This window comes from Ornithodoros turicata, unplaced genomic scaffold, assembly GCF_037126465.1.
Source record: "Ornithodoros turicata isolate Travis unplaced genomic scaffold, ASM3712646v1 Chromosome104, whole genome shotgun sequence".
In the NCBI taxonomy this organism is placed as follows: Eukaryota; Metazoa; Arthropoda; class Arachnida; order Ixodida; family Argasidae; genus Ornithodoros; species Ornithodoros turicata.
This window is the reverse complement of record NW_026999293.1, coordinates 245,375-270,178: the sequence shown is the minus strand read 5'-3', so window position 1 is coordinate 270,178 and position 24,804 is coordinate 245,375. Positions and strand designations below refer to the sequence as shown.

The 24,804-nt window shown below is 45.2% G+C and overlaps 1 protein-coding gene across 1 annotated transcript; it reads right to left on the bottom strand.

Moving 5' to 3' along the window:
* Nucleotides 1-1,199: 1,199 nt before the first annotated feature.
* Nucleotides 1,200-23,454, bottom strand: LOC135371364 (uncharacterized). Its single transcript, XM_064605438.1, has 5 exons — nucleotides 23,372-23,454; nucleotides 21,735-21,859; nucleotides 21,502-21,597; nucleotides 9,980-10,173; nucleotides 1,200-7,630 (listed from the first exon to the last, which is right to left on the bottom strand). The coding sequence occupies exon 5, from the start codon at nucleotides 7,602-7,604 to the stop codon at nucleotides 2,151-2,153; it is 5,454 nt and encodes a 1,817-aa protein (XP_064461508.1). The 5' UTR covers nucleotides 7,605-7,630; nucleotides 9,980-10,173; nucleotides 21,502-21,597; nucleotides 21,735-21,859; nucleotides 23,372-23,454; the 3' UTR covers nucleotides 1,200-2,150.
* Between the last annotated feature and the right edge of the window lie 1,350 nt (nucleotides 23,455-24,804).

Genomic DNA, 24,804 nt, shown 5'->3' with positions numbered 1-24,804 from the left:
AAGCGATAGAACTTGCGTCGTCTGTTTTGTCTGTCTGTGTCCCCCGCACTGGAGTTTTATCGCTTCTAGAAATCTAGTTAGCAGGGACTAGGAGACGATCGCCAGCGTTTGTGTTGTGATACATTTTATGGAAGAGACACCGCCTGGCTATCAACCGTCTTGACTTGAAGATCAACGTCGAGGTTTTTCTTTATACGTGAAACACTCGCATCTCTGGAATAGTTGGATGTAATGAAGCACATTTTGAACTGACTCTAATGCTTGAATTAAGTACTCTTGATGGGGATCCCATATGGCCGATGCGTATTCGAGTTTGGGCAGCACGAATGCACGATATGAAAGCAGCTATGAAAGTGATGTGGTGGGAGCACAAGATGGCTGCGAAAATTTAATTTGGTAACTCTAAACATAACTCTAAAAACAGCACGCCATCAATGGTCCCACATCGGTCCAAAATTGGCAGCCAATATAAATTACGTTGGTCCAGTATATAGGTCGTGCAACAAAGGTCTGGTAATACGCCAATGAAACTGCCAATATTGGTCCAATGTTGCAAGCCCGTGGTGAGCCAATGAAGAATACGAATGCCCTGTAGCTATAGTAACTGTCACTCCGGTCTAGTTTTAATTGGTTTGAATGGCAGCACGACAACGGGAAGGCATCACAGTACAATGCATTATTTTTTCTCTCTCTCTTTCGTCTTTTTTTTTATTTACCTGGGTAGGTACTGAAACACTGCCATGGGTAGCACAGTGGTGAGAGTAGGATGAGCCAAGATAACACCACTTATTGCTCTTCATTGGCTTGATTGGCCCTCATTAGGCTCACTAGAACCGAGACAGTGCCAATATTGGACCAATATTGTGCGCTGCTCGGGTAGTTAGAATCCGCAAAAGTAACTGTAATAACAACTAAAACACGCATCCCGAGCTTTCACAAGCTGGCCATAACTATAACTTGCGTCCCCTCGAAACACGTGTCCTTGTGGCTGCTATGAGGCCCTAGGACATGTCCTGCGCTGTGTGCGAGCCGCTAATTCTGATTCTCGCTCATGATGAAGAGGAATAGCAGTCTGTGTTCGAAATATATGGGCGGCTCTCCTCCTGGGACACTTTCCTTCATCTTTGCTTACCGGTTCACAGAATTTTCTCCCCATCTGCATCTCTTGATGACATCTAAGTGGACACATTACTTCCAAGGACAACTGCATATAATCATTTAATCACACGTACACAAATCTAATTTGTAACAGGCATATTTGAGTCAGTTGAGGTTCCTTTACACGAACCTTGATTACTTCAAAGTAATATGTTCCGTAATCTGTAACGATAACTGGAAAAGCAATTTGGAACCCTTACATTTATTAGGTCGTAATAAAAGTACGACTGTATCACACATGTGTTTCGCTCGACAATATTTACTTTATTCAACTCTGCAGCGAAGTGAGCGAGAGTTCCAAAATAATTTGAATTAAACTTTCTCCAATGTGCGAAAAACACTTTTGTTCATTTACATTTGACACCAAACATAATCGCACGCAGCCGTATTCTAATACTGTGGCATATCATAGCTAACCATATTACTAGCACATTAGGAATAGACACATTTTTTACACATTTTCAAATCACCTTATGAACCTGCTACGGAATAGTACTTTGTAACATAAGGAATAAGAAACAAAATGCGTAAGTCATAATCACAATCACAAAAAATCAGAAAAGTGATCTTTTTTCTTTCATTTTGACACTGGATGAATATTTGTGCTTTCTCGGATGAAGACAAGGACTCAGTATACTGCTGTTGATACCTCTATTAAAACTGCTATATCATATTCAGAGCTCGTGTCCATTGACAGCTCAGTGGCACTTGGTGCTTAACCACAACCGTTGCCAACAATCGTCAGCATCATGAATGAAAGTCATTCAAGCGAGTCCATTTCTGAAGGAAGCTAACCAATTCGGGATCTTGGCTACTTTGGAGGGCTCCTTGTAATAGTTCGTTGCATTCATCGTCCTTAGCACAAATATTTGTATGTGGAAGCAAGAGAGGAATATATTTCAGGTGTTGTGATATCTCGAACTCTGTAGGATGCCAGAATGAATAACTCACTACATAATACTTTTGAATGAGTGGGTGTTGCACAGACACACTTATCTACTGCCTTGACATTTGAGTTTCAGTTTCAGACAAGGCGTAGTTCTCATCCTCGTATAGCCCCTACGAGATTGCAGCTCGAGCTTAGTCAATAAACTCGCTGCGTCATAATCACAAGAATATGGCAATAACGTCACCAGTTCTTCTCTCATATAAAGACTTGCACAGGTTCTCGTTGGCGAATCGCCTACTAAATTAGGACAGTGTATAAGAGAGTGAGGGATGAGACATCTCAGAACATTCATTTGGCTTATTTCAGCGGAAAGAGCGCAGCATGTGTGACCGGACCAGACGCGCATATTAGGGAATGAGTGCGGAAGAAGGAAGTTCACGATATCAACGGCACCACTTTCACAGGCCAAATGAAGAGGTGCCCTTCCCTTCTTGTCACGGGAACTCAATCCAGAGCGGAGTAATAATAACTTTACAATGTCCAGGTGTCCTTTAAAGGCGCACATATGCATAGGCGTTTCTCGATCCAGATTGATCACGTCCACTGATGTACAAAAAGGAATGAGAAGCTTCACCACATTTGTGTGTCCGTTCCTCGCGCTCAAATGCAATGCAGTGTTCTCTTCTTCATCTGTAAAGCACACGGATGAATGGGAGAGGTGAATTTTAACAGCTTCCACATTTCCTTCCTCTGCTTCTGTTAACAACTCCGTATTGCCATCGTCGTCGATCATTTCCGTGTCGACATCGTGAATATGGGGATCATCGATGTTATTCATGTGCGACCATCTTCGATATAAGGTAACAATGTCGTCACTTTCTACGCTCCACTCTACATAATCCTGCTCACTGAGAGTTAAATGCGGCAGTAACAGTTTCATGTAATTAATGTAATTAACTTCTTCTATTTTACGTAGCTTCTGCTTGGCCACATCATGTAGCAGTTTACGGCTATAACGATCATCAGCGATGTCATCTAAATGGAGGAAGAGAAGTTTCAGACAATAAATTTCTTCTTCGAAATCCTCGTTCACCCGCACCATCACCGAGCTTCTGCTGATCCTCTGTGCATGCCTAGGGTCACTGTGTCGCAAATAAGGCCATAGAGTTTGCACCAATTCCGTTCCACCATCTCTCGCCCAGACGTACAACGGTGATGAGCTGAACGTTTCAGGTGAGTTCACGAGCGAGTGTGGGATGAGACACATCATAACGTTGCAATCCGAACTTGTCCAAGCAACGTCTAAGCCCGTTTCTCCTCTGTAGTTAAGCATATGCACATTTGCGTGAGGTACAAGAAACGTCACAGCTTCAAGGGATTGAAAGTCAGAAGCCACATGAAGCGTTGTGTTCAGCCTGATGTGATGTTCGTCATATGTCCGAGTGCGAAGGAGTAACAACTTCATGGCCTCCAAATCATATCTCTCTGCACATATATCCATAGGAGTTTCTTGCTCACAATCGAGAACATTCACTGAGGGATAAAGAGGAAGAAGTAGCTTCACCATCTCTGCATCTTTAGCCAAGTGCAAAGGAGTTCGAAAGTATGTATTTCTTTCGTTAATGGATATACGTGCGAGGTAAAACTGTGTTGTCTCCAGATTTCCTCCTTTCGCACTAATGTGCAACATTGTGTCTCCATCCTTGTCACGAATTCCCATATCGCAGTAAGGAAGGAGCATTTTGCAAACAACCTCCGACTTTGCGTAAAAAGGGGCAGTTTTATAGTCACTGTCTGCAAAGTCATCAAGGTTTCCAATTACCGAAGGCTCTGCAGAACATCTCAAGCTTCGTTTCTTGCGTGATTCTAATTGGTCCATGATGTCTCTGTCTAGTTCTCCTGTACTCTGTCTCGGGGACACATAGCTCAGATACACGTCTAAAACGCCTCGAAGGTCGTGTATCACAGCCGTGAATATTGCTCGCTCTAGAAAAAGTCTTTTTTGCTCGAAGGTTTCACACCTGCGCAGATTTTCGGTAGAATGTTTCACTGCTTCCTCACTGCATCGAGTATACAACACGTTGAGTCTCTCTCTCAGAGCTGAAGTCTCAGCCCACAGACGTTTCTTCATAGCCACAGTCCACAAATAACTCATAACAGGCCCTTCCCACAGATCTTTCATCCACTCTGCGTCCCATGGGGAAAAGAGTTCCACGTATCCCAACGGTGACATATTAAATAAATCATTGTTGATTAGTTCATCATCTATTGGAAGCCTCTTCAATGTTGCTTTATCAGAATGCAGGGCTGCTACGTGCCATGGCGTCCTTTCGATCTCATCGCCAACCAGCATGTCTTCTGTTTGAATATCACGTTGCTCAAAATATGAAGCGTCGTTGTTTATCACAGCAGAGTGAAGTGGATAGGAAGCCGACGCCAGTCCATCGAACAACAGCATTACACCCTCGTAGTCTTCTTTACCATACAATCCGACGACATTTTCCCTAAAACTGGATTTTTTTCTTCCTTTTGCCCTTTCCAACAGGTAGTGAGCTGTGAAAAATTCAGCGAAAGTCTTATGAACGAACTCGGGAATTCCTCCATCGTTAATTCTATTCACAAAACCTTCTTTGAAAGAATCAACGCCGGTGATGAAACTTCCTTCGGGATCTAACTGCTCTAATTCGTCTTCATTCAATAAGTTTTTCAATATATCCTGAGGAAATATACACTTCATAGCCAGTAGACCATGGTTTGCGTAGAATGGAGACTTCGCGCCATGGTTGTCCCCTCGCACAGCACTTCGGGAGATGTCTTCCTTCACCTTCTCTTTTCGGTGCACAAGGTGCTTGTACTCGACAAACATCTTGTACATGTGTACAGTGTATGTACTGCTCCCACCGGAAATGTCAACAATTTTGAGCAACGAAGAGTAATCGTCCGACTTCGTAATTTCCCCGCTCTCTATCTGAGCCATCATACGAAGTAGGAGAGGGGTTTCTAGGATGGTCTTGTTTTTCTTCTTCAATGTCCCGTACAGTTGCTGGAATTTTTGCAGAAATGCCTCATTGCTGGTCGCTGGAGTTTCTCTTTGGGCCCTATATCTTGTGAGGAATTCATTCTGGTTTTCATTAGAAAAAGGAACGAGGTCATATGACACCGTGTGCAAGGTATCTTGTACATGGGGTTTAAACACAGTGCGAGTAAGAAGGTACACCTTGTAAACTTTTTTGTTAGCTAGAAACTGTATAAGGTCGAACACATGCTTGCGACATTTCTCATTGACTTCATCGAAGCCATCCAACATGACAACGACCTTGAAAGGGCTTCCATTGTTCAAGCTTTCTTCAAACAAAACGAACTCCAGACCACCTCTTTGTACTTGGCACAGATCCGCTAGATATTCCAGAGTAGGCGACGCAGTTTTAACCGATGCCATTCTCTGAACAAGGTCGACGTAGAGCACCCACCGCTTCTTGTCTTGAGCTTTTAACTGTGTACACAACCGAGATGCTAGCACAGTCTTTCCCATACCGGGTGCGCCAGTGACGAGGACGACCTTCTCGGGCACTTTCAGCAAAGTCTCTGTAGTATAATAATGACTTCCCATCATTGGAAGGTGACTGAAACGGTCATTTGATTTAATCCACATCAGTCCCTCACCGGATTCACTGATCCGCAACAGATGCACTACCTTCCCTTGGTAATTATCATTTTTCAGGAGAGCTTCATAGTCACGTGACTCCTGAAGGACCACAAATTTTTCAAAACTCTCTAAATTATCCTGATGTTTGGCTTCGTAACCTTGAGGTACAAGTCTTGCAGCACAATCATCCGGACACCCCAAAAGTGCGAAAGCTTCATTCTCGTCGTCCATTCTGCACTTTTTCAGGTCAATTTTCACGACCCTTGTAAACACTCGCTCCACATAACAGTTTTTAACACCTTCTTCTAGTTCATGAAGAGGAGGTCCCACATCAATGTACAGTGATTCACATAGCTTTAGGAAAACCGAAGTGTCAACAAAACGTAAGAAGGTGTTGATATTCATTGCTTCAGGAAAGCCAGAAACATATTCGCCCTGAAGTTCTACGCGAGATTTTTGAAAAACTTCTGTTTTGCAGCTCTCCGCGACATGCTCCAAACTCGCTTCAAGGATGTTATGCTCTACAAGTTCAGCGGCAAAGAATGCGTCTTCTTGCACTTGCTTCAACAAGTCATCCTTGTCTCTGTCTTCCACAAGGAAGATGACTTTCGCTCCAGTCACACTGGACACTTCACTCAGGAGATCCATTCCTAACTCTGTGTTAGGGCGGACCGTCACGAGCACAAATGCCCATTTGTAGTCCATTAACAGCTCTTTCCACTCCTTCTGGGATGTTTCGAAAAACAAGTATGGCTGGCCTGAAGATTTCACAGCGTTGTGAACCATTATTTCCAGAAGCCTTATTTCTGGACCCGTAAATACGTGAAGGGGCCCTTTGTTCCACACACTGTTCGTTAATGGTTTCTCGAATTTGACGTTAAGTTTGCCAATCTTGAGAGATCTTTTGAGTGTGGCATTTCCTTCTCTGATCTTTTCTGCGTCTGCCGAGGGGATCCCACTCTTAATGTATTCTCGCATGTCTAGGATGACACGGTCCTTGAAAAAATTTAGTAGTTCGGGTACTTCTCGTTCCAGAATCCTATGACCTTCGTCGCAACCATATTGAACCAGAACGTGAGGGATCCGTACAATTAATTCTTCTTCTTCATTCTTCTTGCTCATAAAAGCTTGCTGGATGAGAATTTTCATACCTTTTTGCTTCGGTTTTATGTTATTCAGGATGTTTTTGTATTGCTTTTCCCGCTCCGTATCGTCACTGTAATAAGGCTTGCCATCGTTCCTATACACTAGAAAAAGTGCCATATGGCATAACTCATGAATAAGTGTTCCCCAGACTACGGCTTCTTCAGCACGTCCCCCGATGAAAACTCTTTGTTCTTCGTAGTTAGTAAGGCCGATGTCGCTTCTGTTGCAGCTTCCCGTGGTCCCTTGAACGTTTTTACTGCTGTAGTCGAATTTTATTTTTAGATGCGGCGCTGTTGCAGCCACTTTGAGAATAATCCTGTTTAATTCATCACTGGAGAGCTGCTTAAACATCTTCTCCTTTCGTACACCGAAGTCATCACATCTGGTGATGCTTTCTGATTTGCTTTTCAAATAGTCGATGTCAGAGTCATCGCATTCTGTGGTGTAATATTGTTGCCGTCGAATTTCAGCTCGTTCAACGCGTGTGAGACCTTGGTAACACGATGATTCTTCGTCGTCTTTGAGTCCACATTCCCGCGAGACTAAGAGGCCATGAATACGAAAGGCTTTCTTTTTAAGTGCTTTGTAACGAGCTGACTCATCTGTGACAGGATCCAACCACAGTTTCAATGCAGGCGCAGCATCCAGGCACTTTAGAACACGAGCCTCGTCTTTCGCTGCAATGGCTTCGTGCATTTCCTTCCTGACGTCTTCCCACTCTTGCGACCTTTCCAAGTCGAGATCAAATTCAGATGTTGAAGTCATATCTTTGGAGATGAAGCGAGAAATTCCTGTAATTTTAACGAGGAATTTAGGAACGTAAGCAACACTAATTTAAATACAAGAAATAGGTCAAGTGTGGTAATTTGTCTGGACCGCGACTCTCGTTTTTCGGTGTTTGCTCCGCGAAGCAACTATGTCCGCAGGGACTCTTGTTTTCTACTCTGGGATCACGTTGCATAATAAAAGCAGCAACGATCTGTATTACCCTGCTGTTTTTTTTTTTATGTTGTTGTCTAGTGTCTTTGGTTTTTCAGTGCTTATCGATACCTTGACTTGTTTCCTTATTTGACTCTGGAGGCCACGACGGTCATTTCACGGGAACAGGTTTGTTTCATCGGACACATAACAAGAGACAGTGGGGTGGAAGTGTGCGGCTTCCTTATAGCCGTCGACCGTATCATATTTTTGCAAGTAGACTGAGGTACACAAAATGTGGACAAATGCATGTACAAAAGACTAGATTCAAACAAACAATGAAGCATTTCATACACTGAATCCAAGGAAGACACAGAAACAGAATAAAGAGAAAGAATACACTTGGAGGTCTTGTCGATAAGGAATGTCATGTATGTAACGTGAATTTCTAAATGAAAATACAGGAGCATTAGAACTGCACGACGAAGCCGATATGGACAATCAAACATTGAACGGCATTGTTAAGCAACAATAATATCGCGATAAAAGATTAGTACAAATGATTAATGAATTCAGAACAATGCTAGGACAGAATACGAGTGAAGAAACAGAAGTTTTCGAGTATGTCCGTTCCAGTTCGTAGTGTTTGTTCGTCTGCTTGTGTTGCCTCACACTTGGATATGGTCCCAGACATGCAAGACAAACGGACAGAACAGAACTCAAACAGCAAATGAATTATTTTTGTCACAGGTACGCTAGGTCGGAGTAAGGAGGTCATGCATACGCAGTAAATTTATTTACACCTCTATGAGTGTAAAATGAGTGTTACATAACTCACACCCTTATGGGTGTAAAGGCTGCACCCCAATGATGGGTGTAACAGGGGTGTCACATATTACACCCAAACGAAGGGTGTTTATTGGGTGTATTGACCCCAAAAACGAAAAAAAAAAAGGCTCGCTCCCAAAATTCAGGGAACACTACTTGCACTGCAACCTGCATTTGCAAGTGTGAGCATTTTAGCTATCTAGACTTTTTACTCCTTTTTACCTTTTTACTCCTAGACTTTTTACTAGCTTTTTTACTCCCATGTTAGCGCCGCGAAGCAATTGTGGCCATGAGTGGCATACAGATGGACGTGACGGTGGACGGTAGGGAACAGGGGAGTTAGTGTGCGTCCTGGGCTGACTTGCGGGTAACTGACATTCGTCGGAAAAATCTTCGGAAAACCCAGACAGTGACAGGATTCGAACCCGTGTCACCGACGTAGAAAGCGATCATCTTCACCACTATACGACGGGATCTCTGAGAGCTTAGCTAGCTGTGCACCCCAAGAGCTTCGAAGAGCTTCGCTAGCTAAGCAAGTCCTTCCGGTTTAACCAAGTCGACACTGCAACAGCAACCTGCCTTCGACATCTGCAAGTGCTGTTGAAGGCTGTTGCTGTCCAACTTCCCTCGTTTTTTCTTAGCTGTTCGTAATCTTTGGTTTTTCTACTTTTTCTTTCCGTATATTATGTTCACAATAACTCATAGTAGTTAGCTCTTTACTTACGTAGACACGTGTATTTTAATTCCTATGTCACCCGCACCAGTAAACCTTCCAGCCAGGGGATCAAGCCCCTGTCACCTATTTTCTGGTTTAGTCCCGTTGAAAGCAGCGCTGACTGCCAAAACGTCGACCCCTAACTATGAGTACAGTTGTCCTACAGTTGGCAATACGACTGTAAATCGATCTCTCGTAATTCCCGTTCATTTTTAATGTAATAAAAGTAGCAATTGTTTTTAACCCCTGTACGGCTTCCCAAGTCTCTCTATTACCTGTGGTCTGTATCTTTTCGCGTCCATCCGCATGTACCAAGTTATCCATACACACACACACAAGAAGATATAGACACTATATATATTACAAACATTATCACAATTCAAAAGAAAACACAGGAGCTTTGTGCATTGTGCGGCATACACCCCTTTTGCACTGATATGAGTGTTCCAAAATTTAGCATAGTGTGTAACATAAGTGTGATCGGGGTGTATTGGTACACCCCTTTGACACCAACACGGGTGCTTAGTGGAGTGTAGTATAAGTGTAATTCGGGTGTGTCCCCATAGTACACAATTTTCACACCGGCAAGGGCATAAAAAATTACTGTGTAGACCGCGTGGAATCGTAAGGGGTTGGGTAATGCATTCTGGAGTCGGGGCTAAATAAAAAGAATACGTACCGTACAGCAGAGCAGGGAAACCCTACAAGATGGCGCATATGCAGGCAAGCTGGGGGTAGAAGTCCATTATGTAAAAGCCTGAGCCTGGGCACACAGACTGTGTGCTCCTGTGTTGATCTCGTCCCTCTGTGTGCTTTTACCTACTCAGGCTTAACGTCCTGGGCAGCTCAGGTAGCGGAGTACGAGCAAGGTATCTGGAACGAGAGAAACAGAAGAATGTCTTACAAAACACCGTATAGACTGCACTTAAGTCCAAGACATGATTTTCTTTCCAAAGCAGGGAAGTGACCTGATGAATTAAAAAAAGGGAATTCACTTCTCTTTTGAAAGGACGCTCGTATCCAGAAACTCAGCCGTGAAAGCGGAACCACTGTACTCGGTATCGGTCGACAACCCACATGGACGTTTTTTCTTTTTTTTATCGTACGAAAAGAGCTTGGATATTAAATGAAGGGACTTTAAAGTCCTTTAAAGACGTCACGCCACCGGAGCCTCCGCTGCTCCGGCGTCCTCTTACTTCCTACCCAGCTCATACCACACAATATTCACACCAGGACAACTCAAAGTATGATAATACCAAGACTGCTCATTTCGGGACAACTTATACCAGGACTTCATGCAGTGCTAGCACGATTTATCGCTTGGCATGAGTTGTCAAGGTACAGGTTATGCTAGTCTTGGTCGAGTTTGATACGAGTTGTCTCGTATGACTTATCCGGCAGGATCTGCTACGCCCCAAAACTATGCGATTCACCTGCACGGTTGCGGCATTCTTTTTCTGAATGCCGCGATTGTTTCTTAGCCAATGAGGTTTGGTCGTTCACCTAGAGATGGAATTCCGGCATGCCATCAACGTACGGCGTCTGCATTTCCCATGAATTCCATCGAATGAGAGTCAAGCTGCGCCACTTTATCGCGCGGGCCTTTTGGATACCGCAGTCTGTCGTCCACGAAGAACGACATAAGAGTACAGTTTGGCATCGACTGCGACCGAAGAGACCATGCCTTTAAGTGGGCTCTGTTATAGGAGGGTTGGAAGAAGTTCACAAGGGATGCGGCCGTCCGGGTGGCCACTCTGCGGTCACTCTGCAGGGGCTCGCCCCATTGTCACGCAGGGCTTTCGAGCAGGTACCCTAGTATACTGTCGTAATATATATATATATATTTTACGGGACGTCCCCGTTAACATATGTGAATTTTGTTAAATCGCGTCTCTAATGAACATGTACCCCGTTTCTTCCGTTTAACAGGCATCAGTACTGTCACAACTTCTGTGGTAGACGGACCCGCTTCAAACCCGGAGGTGTGCATTTATGTTAGTCTCTTGGATGAAGGCTATACTTTTCGAAACCAACCGAGTGCGTGAGTGGAAATATATTTGAAGCCCTTCCGCACTGCTTGTAGCGTGAAGAAATCTGCACCATCCGCCGCACCCCCGAAACAGGTCAAAACAATCTGTAGGCGATGATGGCGTATCCTGCACTACTTTTGTACACCGGCCTTGCAATCTTGTGGGGAAGAGAACGTTTAAAGTGCACAAAGTTAAACAGCTCCTTCGACTCCTCTCGTAGCACCCTCCTCCTTCACTTTCCTCCTCGCGCTCTCCGCACTATCACCGTACGTTCCTTTCTGCTTTCCTTCTCACTCCTCCCATACTTTCATCCTTTGCTTCCCTCTTCGTTGGCTCTGTTCGTTAAGGGTGGCTTAAGGCGGTGTCACACTGGGCCGACAACCGACAGAACCTGTCGACTGACATCCAAAGGCGGCGTGTCCGAACCAGTCACACCGCACATACAAAAGACAGTTGACGCAGACATCCGTATGTCAGCCGTCGCCGAATGCCGCTATCGACGGACTCTCCTGACAAACAAGCTTGGCACACTGAATGACAGCGACAACCGACAAGTCCCTTCTTTCAACATGGCGTCCCGAATAAGCCTTTTGGGAAAAGTACGGCGAATTCTCGTTGTTTGTACTTGGTAGTCATTATCACGAACATCGAGGCCAACACAGACGCAGGTGTATCTCATTCCTTGACGCTATGTCTCCCCTGCTTCAGTTCGACTTGGAAGGCTTTGCAATGCGCTTTCCGTGGCGTATTTCGCCCTTGGCGATTGCGTCTGGTGAAGTGGGATTGTGTGCGCTGTCATGTGTGTTGTTTGCCTTCATGGACCCCTATTCCGTTTTGCGATTCGTCAACGGTGCTCCGTGTAGTGACTTCGCCACCCCACCCGAAGAGGGACCCCCAAGTTGAACTTCTGGACAATTGGACTCCGCAACCGCAAGTTCAATTTCTTCCGTCTTACTGTTGTACCTTGAACTGTTGAGTCAGCTCTGTCCTCAGAGCTGAGTTTGTTACAATACTTCATGTTCCCGCATAACTAGTAGAGTGTTTGTAATAAATTATGCACCGAAACGAGTGTGTGACTGGATTACTCAATTATCGGGTGACCTGCATGCCCCGTGCTTAGGCTATGCAAGTTTCATGCACGGAACGAAGCTTTTAAAATAGCTGCTGTTGTTAAGTAAATGCAAATACTTCTACCATTTAATACCGTTCGTGAATAGGCGAAGCCACAATCTTTGCCTGAAAAAACTTTTCGTGCGGTGTGTGTCTGTTGTCGGCGATATACTTTGAGCAACGATCAAACCGCTGACGACACATCGTCAGACACTGTCTGTCTTCCGATTTTCTCATCCAAATGTATCATACAGAAGCGACATTTTGTCGAATTGCATCTGTCGCTGTCGGTCGGCGCAGTGTCACAGCTGTGCTTTGCAATACAAAGTATGGTGACAACGTCTGTCTTCCGTCGACGCCATGTCAGTGTCGGTGTCGTGTCGGTCCCAGTGCCGTGTATGCCAAAGGGAGTCTGGCCATTAATGGAACATGCCTATACCTGGAGCTCCACCCACTTTTTGAGCTCTCTGGCCAATCACGAGCCAAAATACAGTTCGCTATTAACCCCAGGCTATCCAAGCTATATATTACCTGTATTTACTGGGTGCCGACATTTTCGGGAAACTGGATTGGATTAGATTGAATAGGATATTCCGTGACGACCTAGCAACATAATGGATTGCGTCCACTTTTAACGGCGCCATCTGGATGGTGAGGGGCACGCCGGGAAGACGCAGAATAGCACAAGGCAGAAGTAGCAGAAGCAGAAGTGCTTGCTAGCAGAACTGATTGGCCGGCAGAACCGCTAGTTGGAACAGACTGCCGGTATTATACGTATTTTAACTATGAAACATAACAAGACTGAACCAAGAACGGGCAAAGGTGTGTATATGAATAAAAGTATGTCATAAAATGAAAATTTTTGGCCATTTGTAGCGTTTTTCTCGCTATTTGCCTGTGATCGCAGACGTTACTAGGCCTAACAAGGACGACGAAACATACTATTTTCAGGTAAACATCGACACTGGAGCGTAATTTAAAGGTGATTTGCAAGATAATTGCAACGGAATGTACACTTACGGAATAAAATTGACGTAATTTGTGAAAAAAAAAATTGTCATGAAATCCTCGCTTCGCCGTTCCAAGCTACGCCGCCATTTTCGGGAAACTTTTGGTGTCATGGCGGCCCGCATAGAAAACAGCAGCCAATGGAAAACGCTCAATTTGATTGACAGGTCGAGCACCTTTTTTAGGCTCCTCCTAATGGCCAGACTCCCTTTGGCATACACGGCTCTGGTCGGTCCAGTGTGACAGCGCCTTTAAAGTGAGACGGAACGGAGCGTAATGACACGAATCATCAGCCACCGGCGGTGAGTTCATAGTTCGACGGCACTCGGTGAAATGCGATGCGTCAGAGCCGTCGGGGGAGCAGAGCAATGCTCTACATCTGGCGCCGGCCACCGAGCTGTGCACGGCGTTGGCTCTGATGGGCTCGCGTTTCTCATGCAGGAAGGAAACACAAGGAGCGGCTCTCCGCGCCAGGCTAGCGTAGCCACCCTCTAGCGGTCGCTCGAGTCAACATCGCCCATTGCTTCCTGTCCACCACGTGATCCCCTCTAAAGTTTCGGTTTTGCGATGCTTTGTTTCTCGCGCTGCTCTCCGTATGATTTTGGTTTCTGAAAGTAATTTATTGTGAAAACGTGAGCATCATCGTAGAAACAATCTATAGTAATGTATTACGACTACGGCTACTTGTTGTTCGTAAGTACACGGTCAGTTGTTTTACTTTTGTTTTACTTTGTCGGCCTTTTGTGTTGGAGTCATCTTGAATTGTTCATTTGGGACCTCAAACTGTGCCGCAGATTCATTTCGTATCTTCTGTTGTTGTACAAATCTGATTAATGATATTTTGAGCACGGCATATTCTTTTCCACTTAATCGAGGAACGTACATACGTTGGAAGTAACCGGTTGCAACACATGATGTTTCCAGTCCCGCGTACTCCTTTTGCGTTCTGCACACTGTTACTGGTCTTCTAATAGAACAGTAAACATTCGAATACACAGAAATAAAGCGCAGGCTCAACTTAATACTGCCATATAAGCTGTGACACAACTACAGCTCGCGTCGTCTGCTCTGCTGGCGCCATGCTGTCTGGAGGGTCACGTGAGCGGTCACGTGGTAGACAGGAGTATCCCAGAATACAATGCGAAGCCGGCTACGCTCGTCCCGATGGAAAACTGTCGGAAAGGCCGCTCCTTGTGTTTCATTCCTCCATGGCATTTTCCATTATGGCGTCGCCCATTCTAATTGTCCTGGACTCTCTGCTAATTTGTTTTGCCCACACCGGCCTTGTGACGTCACCCGCGGAAACTGGTCTATAGAATACACTACCAATGATCTATAGACGCGCGACTTTCTTCTTCAACTGAATGTGCACATTGGGGGTCCCAACCCTATTACAGCAGTACAAGCAAACACAATGGGAAAACGGATTGTTTTCCGTCGGATTCCAGCACGCGTGTACAGTTGCCTGGTATGACCGCTTTCCCTTTACGAAGTGAGAAAACCTTTGATGGCTTTTTCGTTAGATTATGACCCCGGTAGGATTGAGATGAGGAAGAGTGGCGTAACGATAGGTTCCTGAAGGCACGGAGTTATGGCTGCGACGCGCGAAGACTACGTCTGACTCTAAACAAGCTTATAAAACGCCGATGCTTCTCAACGCTGGTGCGGGCGCCTAAGAGCTGCGTTCCAAAATGACACACACTTAGCCACCATGAGTATGTGACATCATGGCATTCTTCCTGACCCACATGAAAATGAAGGGAACCGAATTCGACTCGCACATTAAGATATGGGGAAAACAGTCACGTAAATGTGCAAAGACTAAATGCCTACGGGAATACTGTACAAGTCCTTTTTTTTATTTTCCGCGTTTTTCGCGCATTTCTCCACAATCGCGAATTTAAGTTCCCACGGATAACTTTGACCATATTAGGGCAAAAATCGTGCGGCGTTCTATGCTGTACCGTGACTACCTTGACCCTTTCTACTCCATGCAGCATAGAAAGTTGAAGCAAGCCGCAGAAGAATGGTTTCTCCCACCATGCGAGATGTAAAGAAATGTAAATTGATCACGCTTTTGTTACCCCTACAAACATTGCACTGTACACGTATATTCCACCATCAGCTTCGTGCAAAGCGTCCGCCGCGCCACGGAAAATCCTGGCGGCAGCCATATAGTTGTGTGAGTCCGCTCGGGTTTCGATTGCTATTGGTACGCTTTCAGTGGTCACCTTGCATCGCTGACGCCGCACCTGAATTGATAACTGCGAAAGGTAATGCCGTAGCGCACAATCTGGTGCGTCCTTGGGTGTACAAAAACGTATGATAATGCCGGGTATGTGGGACAAAAGGTCCCTGGTTGTGTGAGCAGAAAAATTGTCCCCAGGCTCCTGCGCACCCAAAAATACAAGGGTGTGATTGCGGATAACTGATGAAACACGTCACAGCCGACCGAGTTTTAGCATTCGCTCTCCCCATTTGTTGAAAAAGGAGGCATAGACCTGTTTTCATATGTTAATAGATTATAATATCTGCACGCGAATGTAATCGCTTTTATTTTCGCCATTGAATGACGTGCGGCTTTTATTCTTCATAAACATCGATGTTAATTAAGAAACCTGTGTCCCCCAATTTTAACAAATCAGGAGGGCGAATGATAGCATTTGGTCGGCTAGGATCAGTTTCATCGAGTTTCCAGAGTGACTGCTCTATTTTAGTGCACACGAAACCCCGTTGGACCATTATTTCCGCCCACGAAACCAGGGACTATTTTTTTCGGGACCCGAGAACGCCCCACGGGGTACAAGGTTCTAGAGTTTCCCTCCAAATCCACACGAAGTGGACTTGAAAAGAAAATTAATGCAGCCGTCAAACGTACACATATCACAAAATAAGCTATTTTTGTGTACACGGAACCCCGTTGGATCATTGTTTCCGCCCACGAAACCAGGGACCATTTTTTACGGGACCCGAGAACGCCCCACGGGGTACAAGGTTCTAGAGTTTCCCGCCAAATCCACACGAAGTGGACATGAGAAGAAAATTAATGTCAGCCGTCAAACGTACACGTGTCACAAAATAAGCTATTTTTGTGTACACGGAACCCCGTTGGACCATTGTTTCTGCCACGCAACCAGGGACCATTTTTTTCGGGACCCGAGAATGCCCCACGGGGTACAAGGTTCTAGAGTTTCCCGCCAAATCCACACGAAGTGGACATGAGAAGAAAATTAATGTCAGCCGTCAAACGTACACGTGTCACAAAATAAGCTATTTTTGTGTACACAGAACCCCGTTGGACCATTGTTTCCGCCACGCAACCAGGGACCATTTTTTACGGGACCCGAGAACGCCCCACGGGGTACAAGGTTCTAAAGTTTCCCGCCAAATCCACACGAAGTGGACATGAGAAGAAAATTAATGTCAGCCGTCAAACGTACACGTGTCACAAAATAAGCTATTTTTGTGTACACGGAACCCCGTTGGACCATTGTTTCCGCCACGCAACCAGGGACCATTTTTTTCGGGACCCGAGAACGCCCCACGGGGTACAAGGTTCTAAAGTTTACCGCCAAATCCACACGAAGTGGACATGAGAAGAAAATTAATATCAGCCGTCAAACGTACACGTGTCACAAAATAAGCTATTTTTGTGTACACGGAACCCCGTTGGACCATTGTTTCCGCCACGCAACCAGGGACCATTTTTTTCGGGACCCGAGAACGCCCCACGGGGTACAAGGTTCTAGAGTTTCCCGCCAAATCCACGCGAAGTGGACATGAGAAGAAAATTAATGTCAGCCGTCAAACGTACACGTGTCACAAAATAAGCTATTTTTGTGTACACGGAACCCCGTTGGACCATTGTTTCCGCCACGCAACCAGGGACCATTTTTTTCGGGACCCGAGAACGCCCCACGGGGTACAAGGCTCTAGAGTTTCCCGCCAAATCCACACGAAGTGGACATGAGAAGAAAAGTAATGTCAGCCGTCAAACGTACACGTGTCACAAAATAAGCTATTTTTGTGTACACGGAACCCCGTTGGACCATTGTTTCCGCCCACGAAACCAGGGACCATTTTTTTCGGGACCCGAGAACGCCCCACGGGGTACAAGGTTCTAGAGTTTCCCGCCAAATCCACACGAAGTGGACATGAGAAGAAAATTAATGTCAGCCGTCAAACGTACACGTGTCACAAAATAAGCTATTTTTGTGTACACGGAACCCCGTTGGACCATTGTTTCCGCCACGCAACCAGGGACCATTTTTTACGGGACCCGAGAACGCCCCACGGGGTACAAGGTTCTAGAGTTTCCCGCCAAATCCACACGAAGTGGACATGAGAAGAAAATTAATGTCAGCCGTCCAACGTACACGTGCCACAAAATAAGCTATTTTTGTGTACACGGAACCCCGTTGGACCATTGTTTCCGCCACGCAACCAGGGACCATTTTTTTCGGGACCCGAGAACGCCCCACGGGGTACAAGGTTCTAGAGTTTCCCGCCCAATCCACGCGAAGTGGACATGAGAAGAAAATTAATGTCAGCCGTCAAACGTACACGTGTCACAAAATAAGCTATTTTTGTGTACACGGAACCCCGTTGGACCATTGTTTCCGCCACGCAACCAGGGACCATTTTTTTCGGGACCCGAGAACGCCCCACGGGGTGCAAGGTTCTAGAGTTTCCCGCCAAATCCACATGAAGTGGACAGGAGAAGAAAATTAATGTCAGCCGTCAAACGTACACGTGTCACAAAATAAGCTATTTTTGTGTACACGGAACCCCGTTGGACCATTGTTTCCGCCACGCAACCAGGGACCATTTTTTTCGGGACCCGAGAACGCCCCACGGGGTACAAGGTTCTAGAGTTTCCCGCCCAATCCACGCGAAGTGGACATGAGAAGAAAATTAATGTCAGCCGTCCAACGTACACGTGTCACAAAATAAGCTATTTTTGTGTACACGGAACCTCGTTGGACCATTGTTTCCGCCACGCAACCAGGGACCATTTTTTTCGGGACCCGAGAACGCCTCACGAGGTACAAGGGTCTAGAGTTTCCCGCCAAATCCACACGAAGTGGACATGAGAAGAAAAGTAATGTCGGCCGTCAAACGTACACGTGTCACAAAATAAGTTACTCCGTGGATTCTATCTGTCTTCTTTTATGCCAATGATCCTAATTGCTTGCCGTGATCAGACCGTATATCGTTCGTGTTGCGTTGAGTGATGTGATGTATGTTCTCCATTCAGAACCAAATTTCCGATTAGCTTGGACCTTTTCGCTTTTCCTGACTCAGCTAAAGGAAATTCTGCATCCCTGTGCTGTAGGTGCAACCTTTGCAAGGTTGCTGTAAAAAGTATAAAAGAAAAGACAAGCAAGTTCAGTGCTCACGAAGAAAAGCTAAAGGAATTGGAATAACGCTGGCATGCCTGATTCTGCATGCCTTATATTCTGATGACCACTGAGGACCGAAACTAGTCGTTCGGAGTTTGAAGCGATTGAAATCCACAAAGTTACAAAACCGATTCACACAATTTCGATGTTCATGAGTCCGCCACATACACTTTTGACTGGTTTTCATATCGGACGACTCACACAAAAGGTTGGCTTTCCTACCGCTACGTGGCAGCCCAAAGCGCCACCTTTAGTCTGTGCACGAGGCGTGTACCACGAAGCCACAACATGCCTTTCCCCGCCTTCTCAAAGCCAACTTGTATGATAATACGACATCTCAACCAAACTGTTCAGTGCTCTGAGTGATAATGAATAAGAAATGGCTGACATGCAGGTACTATGGCCTCCTGCAAGGATCCTAAAAGGCCATTGCACAGGATCTTTTTTCCCATTACCCATGTGAGGAGAATAAAGGGATTGACCTAAAATGCCGCCATCCCTGTGAACAACGGATGTCTTCGTAAAGGTCACGACAAAAGTTTACGGAACACACGAGCACTGTACTTTCACCTCAGCACGACACCCTCGCGGCAAGCGGAAGCTGGCGAAGTCAGGCCAGTTCACTGCCTCAGAGGGGTGGATCACTGCGGCGTTAGAGACACACTGCGGTAGTTTCGGTATGGTGCCCGCAAGGTGAGTTGATTTAACTGTTGTGCTCGCCAGTAGCACGTGACTCAAAGATTGCTAAGACCGGGAGCTAGGGGGTATCACAGTGATAACAAGGATGAATCGTGGTGGCGGCACTTTACAGTGTATTGCTTTTATTGGAAAGCCCTAACAGACAAGAGAAAGAACGATAGCTTGTAAATAGTTCATTTATTACGGAACTCCCCAAGCAGCACAATGCACTGAAAGTCGAGTGCAATAGGGGTGGAGGGTATTTGTTTTATCAGTGTTCTTTAGTTTCGCGAATCTGTTCAAGGCCTTCCACCTACCCGTCCACCCCTATTGCACTTGATTTTCAGTACATTTCGGGTCAGTGGTGACCAGCTGATAAACAATCGACGCTAACATTGATGATTCATTGATTGACTGCAATCCAAATTCAACTCACTCCACTGGCGCATACAAGAGTATTAATACCGAAACTACCGCAGTGTGTCGCTAAGAGAGCAGTCGTCCACCCCTCTGAGGCAGTCAACTGGCCTCATTTCGCCAGTTCCCGCTTGCCGCTAGGGTGTCGTGCAGAGATGAAAGTACACAGCTCGCGTGTTCCGTAAACTTTTGTCCTGACCTGTACGTGCCGAAATATGCCCGATATTGACCTCGGCACGATATGCAAGGGCAAAACACCCCCGGGAACCTGTGTCGCGAATTTAAGTTTTCGCGAATCACTCCTCAAAGCAGTTTCGTTCGAAAACGCGAAAATATTTTCCACGCGAAAAAAAAAAAGAGAAATGTCTACAGTAATAATATAGGTACAAGTTCCTCGGCCTGATATTTGCCGGAGCGCGTTTTGCCGTCACGCGCCTAATGTATTGGTGTGTACGAGTTCTACAGTGGTGTACAAGAGTGCCACAGTATTTTTATGAAAGTTCCACGTTATGTTCCTTATTTTGTGATCGAGGTATCGTATATCATATTTTATCACCGAGTCAAAAACGGAACATAAACAAGGTCCCATGACTTGAAGATGACTTTTCGTGTGATGTGGAGCCAGGACACGAGCGAACTCTTGCTTGTGGTTTAAAAAAAAATGTGCCAACCTTGCGCGAACTTAGTGGAGCAATGTGGCCAGACGTGTGGCAGATCGCGCAAACTCTGACGGCGCACTTCTCAAAACTTAGACATCAACTTGATGATACTTCACAAGTAGAAGCAACACTTTGAGAGAACGCAGTGTGGGTACAAGGATTTCAATGACATAAGTACACTAGAGTCCCCAATACTACAGGCTGAGGAAACTTGAGCGATGGGTGACAAAGAAAAACAAATACGACGTGGCTGTGTCGCCCATTGCAGAGGCTTGCTCAAGCTGAGGTTACTCCAACAGCTAGTCTGCATCTGCGTCATATTATGTATAGGTCCTGAAGACACGTGACTTATTCCGTTGTTTGGTCTGGCAACCCAGAGTGTCCGAAGGGGAATTCAGGAGGAATGAAATCGATACTTTGCAGATGCGGACGTATAAAGAAGGGATAAGGAACGATTGATTGATTGATTGATCGAATGGTGAAGGCAAAAATGTAGATGCTAGTCCCAAAGCAGTCAAGATTTGCTAGTCCAGCATTATTCGGGACTCGTTTATCAGTAAAATAAATTTGTCTTTTAAACTTTATTTTCTGCGACTTTATTGGCACGTCGTAGATACAGACCATCGACTTTGGAAAGTTTACTTTCAAAGTTCGATTTATGAGATTCATTTCTCAATTTAGTCTATTTTTACATTGTTTACTTCAGCGTCGTCCCATTGTTTCGATTATGGGTTCTGTATCAAGGTCGACGACTGTATCCCTTTAGGAAGGAACCTGTGACGTCAGCAGACATTTCTTTTGTTCTCTATCTTGGCAGGGAGGCGTAAGACTCCCATTTTGAACAGATCAGAAGACGAAATAAGATTCTGAATGACAGAAGGCTGTGACAGAACTTACCTTATTCGATGTTATAGAAGTGTAAGGGCGTCGCAGTTCCCCTGGGTGCCCTTGGTTGGATGAGAGAGTGTCTTCGAATGACTCAACGAATACCTTCTACGCCAAAGTAAAAAATAAAGAAATAAATGTCGAGGGAATGCGAGCGTGACCAAGGTCACAGGGACCAACTATGCTATGTGGCTCACCGCAACATCGCACCATGGAGCCTATAGTAGTATTAGAGTCTCACATACCTTTGTTGGACATGACGTGATGTTTGTCCAAGTACCCCGCGGATCACGTGTCAGTCTTTGGACCCTGCACTGATGGTTTCCTGGTTCGTCGTCATGGGCTTTCCAAGGTCAGACCAATGTCCCTCCTGTAACGTGCCACGTGACTTACAAACCGCCCTGATGATCTGCCATCGTTAGAGATGACACGTGACGTCACAAGCGTGGCGGAAAGCGTCTTGTCTTAAATTCCATATAAGGCCCACTCCATGCTTTGTAATTACATACTTCACTTGACGTGCCAAGGTGTATGTGGTAGAAAGCATGCTACGAAACGATGATTGGTGGACGGTCGAGGTTCACTTTAAGATAAGGGATAATGCCGAAACTAGCATAGTGGTTAGGATGATCGCTTCGCCACGCCGAGACTGGGAGGTGACACGGATTCGAATCCTGTCACCGGCTGTGCTCTCTGAGGTTTTCCCTGGGTTTTCCGAAGACTCAGACCAATGTCCCCCACAGTTCCCCCTGGAGTCGGCCCAGGGCGCGCATTAACCCACCTGTCCCCAACTCCTTCCTGCTGTCCTCTCTCCATTTGTTCACGTCTGTACGTCACTCATAGTCACAGTTGCTTCGCGGCGCTCACACGGAATTCAAATAACACTATATATGAAAGAGATAATAACAGTTGCGCTAAGTATTCGGGCAATAAAAGACGTTTATAAGGTCATGCCCAAAAACTGTGAAAGATCTCATAAACTGTCCATAATCTTTTAAATGCCCCCTCCCATGTCTAATATTATTGAGCTTTAATTCCTCCTAAAACAACCGCTCATAGCCATCTCGTTGATAGACACACCCTTCACCCTTCATGGAGGACATTACGTTTATATTTTTCACGAATGACCGTTAGAATTGTAATATCATACACTTGACAAACTGCACAAATATAAAAATGTGTATTATAACACGCATTAATTAAGCTAGAAGGGAAAATTATATATTACGATATCTTATCCCCTATGTGAGCAACACTTACACACACTCACTGCACGGTGACTAAGGAAAAGACAAGGTTCGAGAGGGTACTTCACGTGATGCCTTCATGGGTTCGTATCGTCTTATCAGTTGTTTTTGCACCTGCAGACCACCCAAGGTGACCTTTCCTAGCGAGGACATCATTAAACTTACACTTTATAAAACGAACTATGACAAACAGACGACAACAATTGTTCAGAAAGACACCACCATACACGAGAAGGGATGGCAAGTGAGATTGTTCCCCACTGCGGATGCAACAGATCGTGTTGAGATGATAAGGGGGATACTGATGAGCGAACTACGCAGATATTTAGGTATAGTAACGTTAATGACGAATATTCGAATTGACCGTAACATACCCGCCAAAAAAGGGAAAAAGAGGCAGACGGCACAAATAGGTGGGAATTCTGAGCGCCCATCGGTGAGAGTGGCGCTTTATATTAATCCAAGGAGAAACAAGGGCACGCTTCGGTGATCCCTGTGAAATTTAGTTAGCCAGACGCAGGGTACGTACAATTTACAATCACTGTGAGAACAGCAAAAAGAAATCGGGACTACACAGTGAAACGCTACAACGCAGCATAAATAATAGTGAAAGATATACGCATTGGGGATCTCACCTTACTCTTTAGTTTCACTGATGTTCACGTGAAGAGATGGAGCTCCATCGATCACCTGGCGGGGTCTGGAGGGACGCTTATGGGAAACCTGCTTATGTGGAAGGCAGATAAGGCGTTATCTTTCACCGCGCCTTTGTTTGTCGTGCGAGTAAGTGTCACCTCCTGGTGTGGGAATGTGGGTTTAGAGTAAGACCGAAGGAATAGAGTTACACCACTACACTGCAAGCAGTATTTAAATGATAAATCGTGGCTTGAGTAGTAAAATAGTATGGAATAGTAGCATAGCATGGTTTGGTACATGATGCCTTTTAAGCAAATATAGTATAGAACGTGGTGAACTCACATTCATAGTCTATGCCTTGACTGATAGAGCAGAGATGACGTCATCGGGTATCATTGCTTTGGAGCGAGTATCTTAGTAAATGAAAGTGGTATAATGCGGAGAAAATTTAATAGAGGAGAGGATATTGTTGGCACGTTCCACCAGAGTGAGGGCGAGATTCAACACAATCCCTTTTAAACTCTGCATTAAAGAGTGTACGTAATCTCTTTGATACAATCCCTGCTATCTTCCAAGACATTATGCACCCCTGTTCTATCCTTTCTGAACTACAGAAGGCAAACAGCTTTGCAGGTCCTCTGGGGTTATAGGGAAGATTGGAGTGAATCGATGTGCTCGATTTGGCCGATAAAATCTCGAGACCATGTTCGCATAAGGCATCAGTCCGAAATAGACGGTAATGCGAAGTTATAACGAATATGAGATATGTTTATATAATATGTTATATTTATATATATAAATATATATATTTATTATATAATATAAATATGTTTATATAACGAACTATGAGAAAAAGCCGACAGCAATTGTTCAGAAAGACACCACCAGACACGAGAAGTGATGGCAAGTGAGATTGTTCCCCACTGCGGATGCTACGGATGCGGAAGAGTGCGGGCAATGCTGGGCAAACTACGCAGATATTTAGGGATAGTAACATTAATAAGGAACAATCGAAATAACCGTAACACGCCCACCGAAAAAGGAAGAGAAAAGACAGACGGCACAAACAGGTGGGAATTCTGAGCGACCATCGGTGAGATTGACGCTTTATATTAATCCAAGGAGAAGCAAGGGCACGCTCCGCGGTGATCCCTGGGGGTTTTAAGTAATCACCTTCCGGACGCAGCGTACGTTATTTACTGTGACAATACAGATTAATATACAATGAGTCGCAGAGGACTTGCAGGATCAGGGAAGATAAACGCAAGAAAATCCCGCTTCTAAAAATACGCTATACAGTTGATAAAAAATAATTTACGAACCCTGTGAGAACAGTAAAAAAAAATCGCAACTACACAGCGAAACGCTACCACGCAGCATAAATAATAGTGAAAAATATACGCATCAGGGACCTCACCTCCCTCTGGATTTC

Bases quoted from the DNA above. Each gene is read 5' to 3' on its own strand.
- LOC135371364 (XM_064605438.1), bottom strand. From the start codon at position 7,604: ATGACTTCAACATCTGAATTTGATCTCGACTTGGAAAGGTCGCAAGAG.